This window comes from Myotis myotis, unplaced genomic scaffold (assembly GCF_014108235.1).
Source record: "Myotis myotis isolate mMyoMyo1 unplaced genomic scaffold, mMyoMyo1.p scaffold_m19_p_10, whole genome shotgun sequence".
Classification (NCBI taxonomy): Eukaryota; Metazoa; Chordata; class Mammalia; order Chiroptera; family Vespertilionidae; genus Myotis; species Myotis myotis.
The window spans coordinates 48,381,423-48,400,091 of record NW_023416314.1 but is presented as its reverse complement, the minus strand read 5'-3'; the positions used below and the strand labels follow the sequence as shown (position 1 = coordinate 48,400,091).

General features: G+C 41.0%; 2 protein-coding genes across 10 annotated transcripts in view; one reads left to right on the top strand and one right to left on the bottom strand.

The window, feature by feature from the left end:
- The window catches only part of USP47 (ubiquitin specific peptidase 47), a 99,257-nt gene extending 85,921 nt beyond the window's left edge, over positions 1-13,336 (bottom strand). For 3 of the 8 annotated variants that reach the window (XM_036325395.1, XM_036325399.1, XM_036325394.1), the window contains exon 1: positions 12,995-13,238. In XM_036325395.1, coding sequence (XP_036181288.1) covers positions 12,995-13,033 — 39 coding nt within the window. In that variant the 5' untranslated portion in view covers positions 13,034-13,238. Of the gene's footprint in view, positions 1-12,994 lie in introns of all 8 variants that reach the window. The other 5 variants (XM_036325393.1, XM_036325398.1, XM_036325400.1 and 2 more) reach the window with 4 other exon arrangements.
- LOC118664833 lies at positions 12,044-14,560 on the top strand. Of its 2 annotated transcripts, XR_004970423.1 has the most exons (3): positions 12,044-12,621; positions 13,368-14,024; positions 14,140-14,560. XR_004970423.1 is itself a non-coding variant. In XM_036325401.1 (2 exons), exons 1-2 carry the CDS (start codon positions 12,133-12,135, stop codon positions 13,791-13,793), a joined length of 915 nt encoding a protein of 304 aa, XP_036181294.1. In that variant the 5' UTR covers positions 12,044-12,132; the 3' UTR covers positions 13,794-14,560. The 2 variants fall into 2 exon arrangements, 1 of the variants encoding a protein (XP_036181294.1); XM_036325401.1 differs by having other exon boundaries at positions 13,368-14,560.
- Positions 14,561-18,669: the final 4,109 nt, after the last annotated feature.

Sequence of the window (18,669 nt, the reverse complement as noted above, 5' to 3'; positions counted from 1 at the left end):
TGCACATGAGAATGAAAGATTTTTATTTGCTTGGAATTGTATGTCTGTGTTTCTGAAGTGTCCTGGAAGAAGGGCAGCTGGGGATTCAGTAAAGCTAAAAGCAAAGCCAGTGTCCAGAGTTTCCATTCCATGTTGCAGCCAGGTCCAGTTCAGCATCAGGCTAGTTGTAGTCCATTAGTCCATGGTATGTGTGGATCCACGCGGCTGGGTCTATGAGAGAGCCCTGCAAGCCAGGAGTCAAGCACAACATGCCAAGAGCCAAGAGAGCGAACTTCTTTGTTCAGGGAATTAAGTATCCCAAATCTCCCTGTGCTTGCAGTAGCCATGTCCAATCTGGCTAATGACCTCTGTTCTTAGGTGTGAATGATAGCAAGCAATTTCCCTATGTCACCCCATCTTTACTGGCCATGTGTCTATTCTCCCTCCTGTCCAGTCCCTTCCCCTAGCAATCTGCGGGGGAATGGACCGGTGGCTCCCTAGGGAATGTGAAGCTGCAGCTTCCTGACAAAGCTGCCCAAATGACATCCTATAGTATTTGGCCTTCCTTTTGCTCCTTTCCTGTTATTCATAACTAGGCTAATTACAAATGTCTCATTATGACTTCATTTTCATTTAATCAACAAATATTTATTGGACAACAATGTAGAGCACATTGTGCTGTTCTCTAGGGAGAATATACTGGTAGAATAAAGGTGTGAGAGAAGAAGAAATTTTCCTTAGGTTCTTTCGGCTAGTCTAATAATCAAATAGACATGAAACAGATTAGCAAGAGAAAAGAGCCAAATTTAATACATACGTATGTATGGGAATCCCACGTACATGAGAGACTCAGAGATCACATGAATAACAGGTTCAAAGACAGAAAGGGAAAATGGGTATATATCACATTCTGATCTAGGAATGAGGTAAAGCATCTTGAGATTTCAGAAGGTAGTTGAAGGGAGAGCACATGTTCAGTAATTAGTAGTTTGCCCTATCCTACAGATAGGTCATAAGAGGTTATTTCTGATAATCCCTTATTATGGGCAAGGGCCCTAATGCAAATTCTTGTAGGTAGTTAAGGGAGGGACAGAAGTTTCTTTTGAGCCTGCACAGCTAAAGTTGCCATTAGCTCAAAACAATTCTCATCCCACAGAGGCACATTTTGGGTGACTCGTTCTGAAGCCCCACAAAGGTAATAGCAGTAATGAAGGTAGTCACACTAATGAGGAGCTAACATGCATGGAGTGCTTATTATGTGGAAGACACTTTACATGTATTAACTCATTTAGTGTTCCCAACCACCCTAGGAGGTAGTTACTAGTATCTCATTTAACTAAGGTCCTGAGAAGTAACTTGCCCAAGGTCACAAAACTGGTATTTGAACCCAGGTACTCTGGCTGTCCTGACTTTGAATAGCTTCTTATCTAATAAAGGCATTCACGTAAGTAACAAGTAACTTATAATAAAGGGGCATCATAATTTTTTAAATGCCGAAAAGTACAGTGGTATATTTCAAGGCTAGGAAAATGTGATCAGGTTGAAAGAGGAGCATCAGGAAAGGTTTCTTGTAAAAGTAAGAGAATTTTTAAGAGTATGGTTTTTTAAAAATCATCAATATTCAATACATTTATTTTAGTCATTTTCATAAAAACAGTACTCTCTCAAAAATGGGTTGTAGCAACAGTTTTATGTAAATGAAAACATTCATATCCATGGTTACTTTAAATATGCCTGGTTCGGTTGAGCTCCATTAAACAAAAGAATAGGGCAATTATTTTTGCTCCCACATCTACAAACAAAGTAAATGGAAGATGCAGTAGAGCAGAGAGCAGATAGCTGTTTACTCACACTACACCAATGAAAATAAGTTCAAAAACATATGTGCTCTTTAAGAATCTTGATGTAAAAGATCACATCATTTTGCAATCATTTGCCATCACTGCCAACACAATGATTTTGCCAAAGGCTTTTTAACAATGCAGAATATTTGTACAAAACTAATTAAGCCAGCAATACCTGGGCCAAACACTTGAAAATCTGTGTAATAAATCTCACAGAAGAACATGCCTCTGCATTTCATGACACCTAAACATGTTGCCTGAACTGAAGAAGGTCCTTAATACCAATGAATCAGTTTTATTATTTTTTTAATATATTTTATTGATTTTTTACAGAGAGGAAGGGAAAGAGATAGGGTGTTAGAAACATCGATGAGCTGCCTTCTGCACACTCCCTACTGGGGATGTGCCCGCAACCAAGGTACATGCCCTTGACTGGAACCGAACCTGGGACCTTTCAGTCCGCAGGCCGACACTCTATCCACTGAGCCAAACTGGTCAGGGCCCAATGAATCAGTTTTAAAAGTAGTTATCTTCTAGAACCTTAATTTACAATAGGTATTTAAATCTATATTTAATGCTATGTTTTCACAACCCCCTATTTTTGATATAATCTTTTCTTTCCAATTTGGGTTACGATAGTACACTAGTATTCTAGAAATGTACTAACCCTCTCCCCTTCATTTTGGCAAAAAAATTACAGTACCTGGGCACTAAGATACAAAAAATTCATGTGACTAATCCAAAAAGTGGAAAATAAAAAAGAGGCAAGAATCCTAAGAATGTACTTACGTACTTAAGTAGTAGTTTTCATGTACAATCAAAGTTTACCTGTTTAAAAATTGGATAATAAAAACAAATTCCTATTATTCATACAGGGCAAGGGAGCAGCAGTGACAAATGAAGGCATATAGCACATCTGGAAACAGTAACTAATGTGTCAAAAGGGTCTAAAACAAAATTAGCTTGGGGCAGGACATCAAAACATTAAGTTAGGAATTTCTGGTTAAAGAGAATAGATTGAATATAAGCATTTAGCTCTGAAATTTCTCCAAATATCTCTGAGACAAGAGTAAAGAAATTCTTTAAAATATCATAAACCAGAAACAATTTTAAAAGCTGGAAAGCAGAACAGGTGATAATGACTGTTATACCTGAGAAAGCTGAATCCTACATTACTAGCCTAGAGGAAAACCAAAGACACCTGGTTTTATCACTTTACATTTATACCAAAATACCACTAAAATCCTTGGAAATGTGGTAGGTTCCAGGGTTGAGGCAGGGAAAATAAAAGATGGGCTGAAGCATTATTTGGTAACACTTGTAAGGAGTGTTCAAAAAGAAAGAATGACCACAGATGCCAATCAGAAAGAGCTCCCCTTGGTCAAGATTGAAACAGTTTGAGAAAATAATAATAATAACAACAACAACAAAAACAACAGTATTGTGTTACAATCCAAAGAATAAAATAAATACCTGTTAAGTCTATACTGATATAAATAATCAACGGGGGAGAAAGGACAACTCTTCCTCACAGACTTCCAATTAATTATTATAGAAATAATGAGGGAAATAAAAATCGCTACTACAATACAACAGCAATAAGGATGCTAAAATTAATGGGCATAAATTTAAGCAGAAACAGGATATCTGCATGGTCTCATCAAAGTATTTAGTAAAGAGGAAAATAGTAACTTTACAATGAAGAAATCTAGCAGACACTACCTTAATTAACCAAGTGATCAAGGTTAACATCCCCAGTAGTCCATATGAGCATCATATCTCCCCACCATCTCCGAATGGTGTACTGAGAAGGACACGTCTGTGATATCCCTCTTTAATTCATAACCTCAATCTAATCACGAATACAAACTAGACAAATACAAATTGAGGGTCATTCTACAAAATAACTGATCAGTATTGTTCAAAAGTGTCAAGGTCATGAAAAGGAAAAAAACCTAAGAAATGGTCACAAATAAAGGGAAACTAAGCTGATTTGACAACTAAATTCAATGTGGGATCCTGAATTTGGTTCTTGAAACAATAACAAATTAGTGGAAGAACTAATAAAATCTGAATAAATTTTGTAGTATAGTTAATAGTATTATAGTAAGGTTAATCTCTTACTTTTCATAAGATGTTATAACAGAAGAACCAGCTTGGTGAAGGTTATATGGGAATGCTGTATTCTTCTTGCATCTCTTCCATAAAAAAATTAAAAAGAAAAAAATAACCTAAACGGCTCAAGAATGGCAGTTTCAGATAGGCTGGGATAAGGGTGGAGTTCAAACTAGAACAGACTGCAGTCTGCTTAAAATAACCCCAGATCCTCTGTTCTACTCTTGGACCCTCCCTGGCAAAAGACTGAGCAATCTCTGGAGAGCATAAAAGAGGGTATCTCTGGACTAGAGGACTCCAGGTTCAACTGAATTTGAGGAGGGCTATACTGAACACTGGGGAAATTAAATAAAAGTGTACTTTCATACTTTATGATGAAACCCACATACCCTTTTCCTACTCAGATCCCAAGCTTTTACCCTTTGGGAAAAGACCAAACACCTTTTCTGCGAAATCAATCCAGCACAAGAGAAAAGATATGTCATTGGGAGTCTGCAAGGAAATTATCCAGACATATCAACCTACAGGGGAAACCATAATCACCTACTGGCATAACTTCCATTCAGCTTTTTTTTTTTTTTTCAATTAAATTTTTGGGGGTGACATCCTATATAATAAAAGCCTAATATGCAAATTGTCCCTTCTACCGGGAGTTCGACTAGGAGTTCAACCAGGGGACGAGGCCAGCCAGCCAACCTCCTGCAGCTGCTCCCCACGCTGGCCCCGGCCCTGGTTGCCCCCGCCCAATCCTGATTGGGGGCAGGGCTGGCCGGCCAACCTCCTGCATCCCCTCCCCCGGCCGGCCCGGCCCGATTAGCCCCAATCGGGGCAGGCTGGCCGGACCTCACCCATGCACAAATTCATGCACTGGGCCTCTAGTTGGTTAATAAGATTATGTAGGTTTCAAGTGTACAATTCTATGGTATACCACCTGTATATTGCATTGTGTGCCCAATACCCAAAGTCAAATCTTCCATCATCATATATTTGACCCCCTTTACCTATACTAGCCGCCCCCCTTCACTCTGGCAACCACCATACTGCTGTCTGTGTCCATTCAGCTTTTTAAGGTACTTCTCTTAAGTAAGTGTTGACTTCCAAGGATCACCAAACATCCAAGGAAAGCCCCCAGTAGGAAGACAAAACTGAAAGCAATCAAACAGAAGGAAATTTGGAGAAAAGAGAGACTATGCAGAAAAGAAAACTACCAATAATTTCCTCAGAAAGAGGAAGACATTGCACCATAAAACAAAAATAGGATATAATTTAAAACTATTTCCAGAAAAAAAAATAGTGCTTGAAAATTAAACTTGATAGCAGAAATAAAACATTAGTAGAACTGGAAGATAAAGCTGAGAACCATTTCCCAGAAAACTGGGGGGGGGAGGGGGAATAGAAAATAGATGAAAACAGACAAAATTAGAGGAACCACTCTGTAGGCCTAACACCAATAGGGATTCAAGAGAGAACACAGAAAAGAAAGGGGAAAAAAATTATTTAAGGAAATTTCTCGGAACTGATGACATACATTCAAGATTGGATAATATTACCCTGAACCCAGCAGGAATGGATTAAAAACAGACCTATTCCAAGGCACATACTACAGAAATTTCATAACTCTAAGTAAAAAGATTATCCAAGCTTCCAGGAAAAAAAAAGTTTAGTGAAAAAGAATTTTTAGACACCTGATATCCCAACTGCAACACTGAGAGAGAGAAAAAAAAAGACAATGAACCAATGTTTTCAAAATTCTGAGAGAAAATTATTTCTGATGGAGAATTCTGTGCCCAGCCAAACACTTTATAAAGCAAGGGGATAGAAACAACATTTTCAGACATGTGAAGTCTTGAAAAAATTATATCCCATCCAGAAAGCTATTGAAAGTGGTCCTTCAAAAAATGAGAAGGTAAGCAAAGAAAGATGAAGACATCAGATATAGAACCAGCAGCTCCAAAACAAGAGAGACCTGAGAAGATAAGATGACAGTAGAGGCAACAGCAGGAATTCAAGGAAATTCAAACAAAAAACTGGTAGGTCTGGATGTAGTACGGAATTGTATACACTTGAGAAGAGAGTTAGGATTAAACCAGGATTTCTCAACTGTAACACTAATGACATTTTAGGGCACATAATTCTTAGTTGTGGGGGGCTGTCCTGTGCCGTGTAGAATGAAATTTGGCAGCATGGTTGGCTTCTGCTCACTAGATATCAGTAGCACACTCTGCTCTCCCTCCACCTACCTAACATTGCCAAGTGTCCTCTATGTTGCCCCCAGTTGAGAATCACTTGGCTAAATTAATATTTATCTAAAAAACCAAACAAAAGCAAATTTATAAAAATATTAACTCAGGGAAAACAATCACAGTAAACTACAAGGCTCAACTATGAATAGTTGAAAGTCTCATTGATATAAACTGTGAGTACTGATGTATCCAAACAATTTGAATATGACAATATTGAGAGGGTTGAGAAGTGTGTCTTTGTGTGGGTGGGATAGTGGTAAACCATTTCTTCCTCTGTGGGAAGTCAGTAAATAGTTCCTTAAAATGAAAAATCAAGAAAGAAAACTATTAGCATGCTATTTTAAGATATGGAGCTAAATATCAAAAGCATGAGTTGAAAGTAATTGCTTCTGGAGAGCCTGAAATAGAGGGGGAAAAGAATGTGCAGAGAGTTATAGTTTTTATTTAGTCCTATAGATCCTTTCAACTTTTAAATGTGTACATGCATAACTTTGATAAAAATTAAATTTAAGAAATCAATCAAGACTAGAATATAGACTTTCCAACTGGTTAAGGCCACATGAACTTAAAATTAAACAACTATACAACTTTAAGCCAGTTACTTAACCTCTCTAAGCCTTACTGTCTTTATCCACAAATAAACAGTGAAAAGTAGCTATTTCAAAAGGCTGTTATAGAAATTTAATGAGATACTATATGTAAACTGTTTAGTATAGTGTCTGGCACATAGTAGTGTGTATAAATAGCACCCATTGTTCAATTTCCAATGGAGGGTTCTAAATAAAAACTTTAAAGCAGGTAAATCTTAATGTCATCTGTTTTAGAAAATAATTATGGCAGTTGTGAGAAGGATGGGTAGGAAAGAGAAGAGCTTGGAAGCAGAGAGACCATTATAAGAGCTACATGTGAGTGAGAAAAGAGATAGACTCAGAGCCATGGATAGAAAGGTAAGGGTACAAGAGATATTTTCCAAGTGATGAACCACCTATAGTATATTTATGAAAAAGGAAAACGGAGGAGTCAAAAAAATGCTTCTAGTGTAAGCAAATAAATAGATGATGATGACACTAAATGAATAAGAGAATACAAAGAAAGAATTATGTTGGAGGACGATGTGAGTACAGGGAGAAAAGATAGATGAGATTAATATTACCCACACTAAGCAATACATTTCTATATAAATAACTCTATATAAATAACTATGTCAAAAACTACAATCAGATTACCTAAATTTCTTTTCTTTTAGTAATGTACATGGCTCACTATTGAAATATATAAATACTAGAGGCCCAATGCATGAAATTCGTGCAGGAGTAGGCCTTCCTTCCCCCAGCTGCTGGTACTGGCTTCCCTCCGGCTGCTGGCAGGCACCCAGGATCCAGGTTTCCCTGGCAGCCCCAGCTTCATCCGGAAGATTGTCCGGAAGGACATCTGGAAGGATGTCTGGTCTAATTAGCATATTACCCTTTTATTATTATAGATACCCCAATAATCCAGATATCCAGAAACAGCAATTGTTAATATTTTAGAGTATTCCTTCTAAATTTTTCAATGCATATAACCCTAAAGAGTTTATTTTTTCCATGACAAATTGGAATCATATACAACTCTGCATTCAGTTTTGTTCACTTTATTAAATAAGTATTTCCAATGTAAGTGAAATACTAATGACTTATATTAAACACTTCAATTTATGTAAACCACTAATTAGTATTACCTCACATACTTGCCTCTTACTATAAAGGAGAATCAATACCCCAAATTTAAGAAAAAAGACTAATTTAAAAGAACCACCAAAAACAAGAATGACTACTGCAGTACATTTTCTCAAGTAATTTAATTAGGAGAAATAATATTAAAATAACATTTATTTGACATGCTCCAGAATAGATACTGATGATTTTACAAAAACAAAACCACACAACAGAGATGAAAAACAAGTTGTTTCAATGATTTTGGGGGGCTCTCAATATCAATGGCCCATATATAGTTGTGAGGTCACTGTGAAGCTCAAATGGTTTAATACATACAAAGCACATACAATAGTATCTGATATATAATAAATGCTTAGTAAATATTGGTTATTAATACTATTATCATTAGTTACAGGCAAAAGTTTTGTTTATTACATGGAAAAGAGAAGCAGAAAAGCAACACTGAGATATGGAACTGCATTCTTTTTCTTTCATTTTTCCATCTTCTCTACATTTATATACTCCTGAGACACCCCTTTAAGTGTTGCAGTGAAAAGTATTATTTTAAAAGCATTAGTAAATATTCACCTTATCCCTAATCTATAATAATAAAAGCATAATATGCAAATCAACTGAACAATGGAACAGTGGAACAACTGTCCCGACGACCACACTATGACATCCACTGGTGCCAGGCCAGCCAAGGCAGGTGCGATGCTATTCGTCAGGGCCCGGCCATCACCTCATGATGGACCCGCAGAGCAGAGGGCGGCCCAGGCCACCAGCCGGGGCAATCAATGTGGGTGGGGGAAGACAGGGGGGCTCCGCGATCGCCCGAAGAGGGAGGCCCAGGCCAGCCTCTGTGGGGCGATCAATCAGGGGGTCCTCTGTGGAACCCGGGGTGTGTGGTGGTGGATGAGGGCAGCGCGCGCGCGCGCGCGTGTGTGTGTGTGTGTGTGTGTGTGTGTGTGTGTGTGTGTTGGGGGGGGGGGGGGCGGGCAGGAGGCAGCCTGGGCTGCAAGGGCCCCAGCAGCTGGAGCTGGGGGCTGTGAGAGCCCCAGCAGCCGGGGCTATGAAGGCCTACCCTTGCACGGATTTTGTGTATTGGGCCTCTGGTTATACTCTAAGATACTTGAGCACCCTGGCTGGTTTGGATCAGTGGGTAGAAGATAGGCCCATCAAGGTTGCACCCCCCATCCCCTGTCAAGGTTGCAGGAAGCAACCAATCAATATATCTATCTCTCTCCCTCCCTTCCACTCTCTCTAAAAATCAATGGAAAAATATTCTTGGGTGAGGATTAACAACAACAACAAAAAAAGATACTTGAGGGAAGAATGAAATTTCTGTATTTCTTCTAAATTTTCCCTATATGGCAAAGTATAACAATATGCACAATGAATACTAAATAAATATTAATGTCATAAATCCATATAAGGAAACAGAATAAAAACAACAAAGCAATAAATACAAATTGTGAAGATATTAAAAGCAAGAGATCTCAAAGCCTGTGTCAATATACAATAATTCAAAGATATATAGTAGAGTGAAAAAATGAGGTGAAAGGCTTTATTGTTAACCACAATGAACAGACCACACTCTCTCTGCTCTTCTCTGTGCACAATAATTTAGGAGGAATACTAAAAACACTGAACATGTCTAAAAGAGAGCAACTGAGAAACAATTCAAGAACTGAGATGCTCAGACTGTAGAACAGAGAGGGTTTGCCCTCCTGCTCTCATCCTCCACCTTCATCAACGAAAAGAAGGCATCCTATGGAAAATGATTTAAGATTTCTCTCTTGTCCAGAGGCAACTATCAAAAGATGGCCACAATAGAGATCAAGACTTCTCTCAATTCAAAAACTTAAGAGATTTCTTCTAAACCAAAGATATTGTGAGAGATTAGTCATGAAGGTATTCAAGCAAAGGCTGGAAAACAGCTTGCCAAGGACTCTGTTGAAAACATCCAAGCAGGGGTAATCAATTAGAATTTTAAGTTTCCATCCAACTCTGTAACCACATCAATGAACATTACTGAATACCTGCTCCAGGAAGGGCACTGTCCTAGACCTATAATAAGTACAAGACAACAGAGAGAAACATATAAAGATCTCTGCTGCCAAGAAATGCATACATAATATATAAAATGTATATTACAGTTTGAGACCATAACAGACATCACAAAGCATTATTTGTTCATTGCCAAATTAATTTTATTCACATACAAAGGTCTTCTAAGAAGGAGAAACCCTAAGGTTAAAATGTTCAGAAAAAGCTTTTTAGAATAAAGATCTGAGGTACTTGTGGGGGGAAAAATGTGTTTGAAAGTTCTGAACAGGTAGAGAGAAGTAGGAAAGAGAGAATAGCAGAGGGGGAAATGAAAAGCATGTTAGAAACCTGTTTGGCTGCATTAAAAACTTGTTTCATGGGAGAAGAGCTAAGCTGAAAGGGCAGGTTGTGGCCAGAATCAAACTGTACTAGGCCTTGACTATCAAGCTAAGTAGTTTCAAATTTATCCTGCATACTGCAACTGTAACAACTACTCAACTCTGTTGTAGCCATAGACAATGGTAAATACTAGTACTTGGGGGGAGTACTAGTATACTCCCTTGGGAGGGAGTATCATGGCTACATTCCAAAAAAAACCCCTGAATTACTAATACTGAAATTTGAATTTCATGTATTTCCATATGTCACAGAGTATTCTTTTGATTGTTTCAACAATTTGAAAATGTAAGAATCATTCTTAACGCAGGGGCCATACAAAAACAGACTGTGTGCTGGATTTGACCCGTGTCAAGCAGTTTGTCAAGCCCTGTACTACACTAAGCTGTCTTCTTCAGCAACCCTTAGGTACATTTGTCCTTGAGCTTCAGGGACCAGAATAATATATTACTCATTCAACATGCATGAATGCACACACTTAACCAAAATCTAAATCTAGTAGGGGTCAGAAGTTCTCTATAAAAACTAACAACAACAAGAATTCTCTAATTCACCATTAGAACAAAAGAAAGACATTTTTAAATTTTGTTATTTTCACACAGTAACTGTATTTAAGAGAGCTACAAACTATTCTTATAGAGCTTCTTTGATACTTGGCGGACTTGTAAAATAGAGTGTAATCAAGGGATTGTCTGTTCTAGCCCTACTTCTGTCATTTACTCATTATGTGACCCCGAACAAGTCATTCTCAATCCTCTGGCCCTAATTTTCTCATCTGTAAAGTGAAGGAAGGGGTGTAAGTTACTGGACGATCACTGTGCTCTCTCAGCTTTAGCACTGTATGATTCTACTCCTACTTAAAAAGGACCAGAGAGGAGATGATAAACACCAGACAAAAGTGATAATTAAGGACACAGAAGAGAAAGGCATTGACTAAATGAGTGGGCAGACAGGACAAACAGGTAGAAAAAGAGACCAGAAAAGTACAGTTTACTAAAATCAAGGAATGTATTCTTTTTGAGTATCAAATGCAAGAAGGAAGGAAGCAATGAAGGAAGGAAGGAAGGAAGGAAGGAAGGAAGGAAGGAAGGAAGGAAGGAAGGAAGGAAGGAAGGAAGGAAGGAAAAATTCAAGGAATATGGCCATCAAAAAAAGGAAGAACTAGTTAGCTAGCTAAAAAAAGGCAAGGAGTGCTTCCAGAAATCATGAGATGAGCCAGGATAAAAGAAAAGACTGAAGATGAATGTAGGGAACAGAAAATAAAGGCATATGGTCCAGAAAAAGTAGAAAAAAAGTTGGGGTAAACTTCAAGCCTTAGTAAGAGAGTTAGTCTTAAAGGAGAGGCATTTTTAACCTTTAAAATCCAAAAGGGGGAAAAAATGCATTACAGTATCAGTTTTCATGTGTTCTACACATCACATTATTAGGGAAATAAATCTAATGTTGGCTTTTCTTAAAGCAGAGTTCCACTTATATTATATTTGCTAATGGTCACAAAATTAGGAAAAAAATATTTCTGTCCTAGACACATAATTTCAATGATCACCAGGTCCTGCTTCAAGTGGCAACAAATTGCTACAAAGCAACTAAAAAAGGCAACAACAAAACACACACACACACACACACACACACACACACACACACACACACACACACAATTTAATGGTTACTCATAAATACCAAGACCCTACTGCGGAGCAACTTAATTTCAACAGACACCTGCCTCTACGTAAGTATATGAGCAAGAAACACCCACAGCCGTAGGCTGACGTGTAACCAGTTAAAAAACACACGTTGGTATGTGCAGAAAACATGAATAAAGCCAACAAGAGATACTATTCGTATGCTGAAACTCCCTGGCCAGTGCATTACATTTTCTACGCTTCAAGCGCAGCCAAGAACTCGAGGCTTCTCACATCTCCCGCTTTTAAGAATTTAAGAAGTCACCCCAACGGGCACACCCAGCCCAACGGAGCCAACAGGGGCGCCGCTCTCCATAGCAGAGGGTGGTGGAAGCGACCTCTACACCTTCCCGCGAGGTCCCGTCTCCGACTGCCCCACGCGCCTCCCGGGCCCCGCGTAGACCGCCAACCGCACCGCCGAGCGACAGCAGCTCCTGCAAGTCTCGGCTCACGCTGCCCTCCCACCCGCCTCGGGTCGGGTGTCGCTTTCACAAGCCCGGAAAGTGACCCGCCGCCACTGTCAAAACCAGAAGCACCGCCACCCCGGTGGGCCCGTCAACAACTGCTCCAGAATTTTTTTTTTTTCTTTGAAATTACCGGCCTTGGCTCGACAGGTTCCGTAAGTACTTCAAAGGCCACCCTCTCCCCCCAAAGCGGGACCGGACTCCTCCCGGTTCGCTGCTTTATGTGTCCAGCCCCACACCCCGGGGGGAGGAGGGGAGGTCTCTACTTCCTCGGCCCCCGAGATCCAGGCGGGTCTCCCAACTGCTCGCCGCCCTCCTCCCACCCCCAGGCAGCCCCCGGCCGCCGCCGCCTCCCCGCCACCCCCCCACACACACACACACCTCCTCCAGGCCCCACACCCGGGCCCGCACCCGAGCTGGGCCTGCACACCGGCTGCGCCCGCAGCCCACCCCTCGCCCGGGCCTGCGCTACCTCCAGCGGCCGCAGGCCTCGGGCCTAGTAGCCTCCTGCGCTGGGCGGCCCCTCACCTCTTTCGGGACCAGTTGGTTCTCCTCTCCGGGCACCATCGCTCAGACTCCGGCCGCTCCGCTCCGCCCTGCCGGGGGAGTGGGGAGGTGCGGCGGCTCAGGAGAGAACGGCGGCGGCAGTCATGCTCTCCGCCGCCCGCGCTCCTGCCACCGCGGAGGCCTCAGCCTGGGCCTGACACCAGCGCGCAGAGACCGACCCGCCGCTCGGCTGCCGCCGCCGTCGCCGTAGCTGTCGGCCCCTCCCCCAGCCCGCGGCTATCAATGGAAAAATGGCGGCGGCCGCTCTCGCGAGAATTCGGGCCGTGGGGCTGCGAGCCCGGCGCCTGGCGCCCGCGGTGATGAGGCCGCTGTCGCCTGTGTTTGATGACTTCAGGTCTTCCCCAGCCCCGAGGGGCACCGAATTGGTGGCGCGGCCGTGCAGACGCTTTTCCTGAGCGGGGTTCCGGGCCGTCCACCTCGGCGCTCCCTCTGCCGGCGGAGGAGGGACCAGGCCTCCTCCGAGTCCTCCGAGCGCTCCCCGGCTCCCCGTCCTCCCTGCCCACCGGGGAGACCCTGGCGCCCAACGCCCCTTCCTTCCACGATCGCACCGCCGATGCTGCTCTCCTGGCGGGAGAGGAAAGCGCCTGAACGTCACCCGCTCGGCACGTGCCCTGGCCTCGGCCGGGAAGAGAAAGCACCCCGGGTTACCTCCCGACACCCCGCCCTCAACACGGCCCGAAGCAGAAAGGGCTGTTTTCTCTCCCCTCTCCCCACCCTCCCGACGGCCAGGCTGGAAGGACAAGGGGCCGGCTCCCGCTAGGGGAGGCCACAGCCCTGGCCTCAGCGGTGGTGTCACCCCCTCCCCGCACACACAACCCCCCCCCCCCCCCCAACCCCTCCATTGCAGCCGCATTCCCTGCAGCCTTTGAAGCTACTTCCTTCTGCAACAGGTTCACGCCTGGGGCTGAAATGGCTGCAGGGAGTAGGGCTGCTGTTCGAGCCTGTGATCCGCTTTTACAATGTTTTTAGAGGACTTGCCTCTCCTCTAGCAGTAAGCATGGTGCCATAGTTATTTTTCCAAATCCTACTCATTCCTCAAAACTTTCCTTTTACTAACCAATGTCACCCCAATAGATTTAATTAAAAAAAAACCTTCCTTTATGAAGACTGAGTGGGGTGTCCGTCATGAAGACCCCCGTGGATACAATGACTGGACAGCACGCGGAGATGATATGAGCCTGCCTCGTTCCCAACACCCACAGCATTTCCTACCTCTACCCGTGCTCCTCCAAACTGTTTTTGATTGCACTCTATTACCAAATAGGAAAAAAAAAAAAAAAAAAAAGCCTATATACTCATGTAAGTCACATGCACGTCCTGTTGGGTATGATTTTTTAATTTAAAAAGGATAAGATAAAGATGAAACAAACATTTAAAGTAACTGTAAGAGTTATTTTTAGATGAATGGTAGAAAAACCCTTGTTACTCTCAGTAAAAATATCTAGTGAAAGCAATATGATTGACTAGGGTTCAATGTTTGTAAAAATCTTTAATATCTTGTGAAAGTTATTAAAATGTCTGATTCAATCTTCAGGTTATTTCTGTTCTTCATTTTAATGGCCGTCATAAGCTGAAAAAGATAACTCACAAAGATAAGTAGATCCTAATGGAAGAAGTACATCGTTATCCTTAGCTGCTCTTCCTAATGCATTTCCATTTTTATCACTTCCATCCACCAATCATGGAAAGTTTTTGTAGACATTAAACTAGTAACTCTCTATTTTCCCTGTTGTCAGCCAGAAGATGTTGCATTTTTATATTCTTAACAAATGGGTTCAAAACTCTCTGGAATCATTGCTCGGAGGATTTTTAAATAGGCTAGAAAATTCTGTCTTCAAGTACATGTATGCTTTTTTTTAAGGTACTAATCTTATGTATAAAATTTTGATATTTTGTTCATCACAGATTTTTGCATTAATTTTGACTTTTTATTTTTTTATTTTTTTAAGTATATTTTATTGATTTTTTTACAGAGAAGAAGGGAGAGAGATAGAGTTAGAAACATCGATCAGCTGCCTCCTGCATGCCCCCTACTGGGGATGTGCCCATAACCAAGGTACGTGCCCCTGACCGGAATCAAACCTGGGACCCTTGAGTCCGCAGGCCATCGCTCTATCCACTGAGCCAAATCAGCCAGGGTTAATTTTGACTTTTTAAAATGGTCATCTTGATTACTGCGTTTTGGGGGCTCCCTTAAATTGTACACCCAAGGTGAATGCCTCACTTGTCTCATGGTAGTTCCAGCCTTGGGTAGAATACATACATTATTTTTGCATCAAAATCACGTAATGAAATGTTTCCAAATCTCTGATTTCAAAATGTCATCTCCACTACTTAATAAGATGACTTCTTTAGAGCTCATGCTAGAAGTAGACATGTCATCTCTATTCTTGTCATTTTTTCTTATGCTTGCATTATGATCTCCAACTTATGTTTTCTTTCCCAAAATCTTTTTTAGCTACTTTCATTTTAGTGGGGGTTAGTTCAATGAAATAATAATGTCATTAGGAAATCTGCTTAGCCCAGAACACATAAACTGCAATATATCACAATATATTGAAAGGAAAGAAAATAAAGAAATTCCTAAATTATTCTCCACATTGCATAATTTGCGCTTTTCACTCTAATAATGACATGCCAGTGTAAGTCTATATATTAAATATTTGTAAAATATTTTATTTTTGTTCTTAGAAAAATATAAATATTTTTTAAAAGTTATAATATTTCCTTTCCATGATCCACTATATTTTTTAAAAGTAATAATATTTTCTTCCCATGATCCACATTCTCTAGTTACACACTCTTCTCTTTAGAGGCCAGTGGCATAACTGTACTAGACTCTGATAGGTTGATGGGTATACAGTAAGTATTTCTGGAAAGAGAATATGACTGCATTCACTGATTAACAAATAAATGAACAAATAGAGGTGTGTGGCTGCTCTCCCTAGTAAATGAAGTTACTGATATTAAATATATATGTGTTTATTTTATAGTTGTATTTTGACTCCAACCCTGACCTCTCCCATGGACTCCAAACTCATATATTCATCGACCTTTTTGATTACTCTAAATACCTCAAATTTAAGTTGACCTGAGCAAAACATTTGAATCTCAAGCCTACCACACCTTGATAAACTAAATGGATGGTGCAATCTAGTTTATCAAGGGAAAAAGTAGAGATTTTTCATCTTATATTCAACTTATTGATAAATGCTGTTGCTTCCTCCTCTGAAATATATTCCAATCCAACCACTTTTCTTTATGTCCACTGCTGCCCATCCAATTCTAATAATCAGCTTATCTTGCCTATCCTATATAATAAGAGAGAAACATGCAAATTAACCGTCCCTCTGCTACACTCAAGCCACGCCCACAAGCCATGCCCACAAAGCCATGCCCACCAGCCAATCCGAGTGACTATGCAAATTACCCGACAAAGATGGCGTTTAATTTGCAAACACAGGTGTCAAGCGCCCCAGGAGGCAACGGTGGCCGTGGCCGCAGGCTCCCAGGACTTTCGCAGGTCGGGAGGCGCGGCCACCGAAGCCTAGCCACGCCTGCGGACTCCTGAGACTTTGCCGGCGGATAGCGGGAGCTTTGGAGGACTTGGCAGAGCAGGAGACTGCTGAACATAGAACAGAGCTAGAGAGAGAGGGCAGCTTGGAGGGCTCGGCTCCCTCTGTCACCCCAGCTTTCTCATCACAGCTGTGGAAACTGACAGCACGGAGGAGGAAGTCCCACCCCCACAGAATCAGCCAGAATCAGCCATTGGTCAGACAGCTCTCAGTGGCCTGATAGACAGGACTCACATTCATCTGCATCTCAGACCATGACAGTAGAGAGGTGGGACTATGTCTAAAGAACAACTGTTGATACAACATAGCTCAGCAGCCGAAAGATGCCGGGGTTATCAACAGAAAGTGTCTGCAGAGCAGCGTGCGTCTGACCTTGAAAGAAGGTGGCACTTGGGACAGGGTGTATCTAAACACCAGCTACTGGAAAAACGCCGCTCTGATGCCAAAAACACCGGCGTTATCAACAGAAACTGTCTAAAGACCAGCGTGCCTTTAAAGTTGAAAGAAGGTGGTGGCGACGACAGAATATGTCGAGAGAACAGTCATCAACAAGTACTACCAATACCGGTAGGAACTGCCTTCTCAGCAAAAATGGAATACATGAGGATGCAATCCTCGAACATAGTTGTGGTGGAATGACTGTTCAATGTGAATTTTGCCTATCACTAAATTTCTCGTATGAAAAACCATCCGATGGGAAGTTTACTCGATGTTGTGACAAAGGGAAAGTCTGTCTAAATGATATATATTTTCCAGATTACCCGGCATATTTAAAAAGATTAATGACAAACAAAGATTCTGACAGTAAAAATTTCATAGAAAATATTCATTCCATAAATAGTTCTTTTGCTTTTGCTTCCATGGGTGCAAATATTGCATCATCATCAGGATATGGACCATGCTGTTTTAGAATACACGGACAAGTTTATCACCGTACTGGAACTTTACATCCTTCTGATGGTGTTTCTCAGAAGTTTGGTCAACTCTATATTTTGGATACAGCCGAAGCTACAAGTAAAAGATTAGCAATGCCAGAAAACCAGGGCTGCTCAGAAAGACTCATGATCAACATCAAAAACCTCATGCAAGAAATAAATGAATTAACAAAATCATACAAGATGCTAAAAGGAAGCCCAATCTGAAGCAGCAGCAAAAGGTATTGCTCCCACAGAGGTAACAATGGCGATTAAATATGATTGTAACAGTGACCCGGGTAGATATAATTCTTCCCGTGTAACCGAGGTTGCTGTCATATTCAGAAATGAAGATGGAGAACCTCCTTTTGAAAGGGACTTGCTCATTCATTATAAACCAGATCCCAATAATCCAAGTGCCACTAAAATGAAACAAATCATTATCCTGTTTCCTACATTGGATGCAATGACATATCCTATTCTTTTTCCACATGGTGAAAAAGGCTGGGGAACAGATATTTCATTAAGACTCAGAGACAACAGTGTAATAGACAATAATAATAGACAAAATGTAAAGACATGAGTCACACAAATGCAGTATTATGGATTTCATCTCTCTGTGCGGGACACGTTTAATCCTATTTTAAATGCAGGAAAATTAACTCAACAGTTTTTCGTGGATTCATATTAAAAAATGGAGGCCAATCAGATAAATTTCATCAAAGCAAACCAATCTAAGTTGAGAGTTGAAAAATATAGTGGTTTGATGGATTATCTCAAATCTAGATCTGAAAAGGACAATGTGCCAATTGGTAAGATGATAATATTTCCATCATCTTTTGAGGGCAGTCCCAGAAATATGCAGCAGCAATATCAGGATGCTATGGCAATTGTAATGAGGTATGGCAAGCCCGATTTATTCATAACCATGACGTGCAACCCCAAATGGGCAGATATTGCAAACAATTTACAATGCTGGCAAAAAGTTGAAAACAGACCTGACTTGGTAGCTAGAGTTTTTAATATGAAGCTGAATGCTCTTTTATTTTATTTTATTTTTTAAATATATTTTATTGATTTTTTTTACAGAGAGGAAGGGAGAGGAAAAGGGAGTCAGAAACATCGATGAGCGAGAAAAACCAATCAG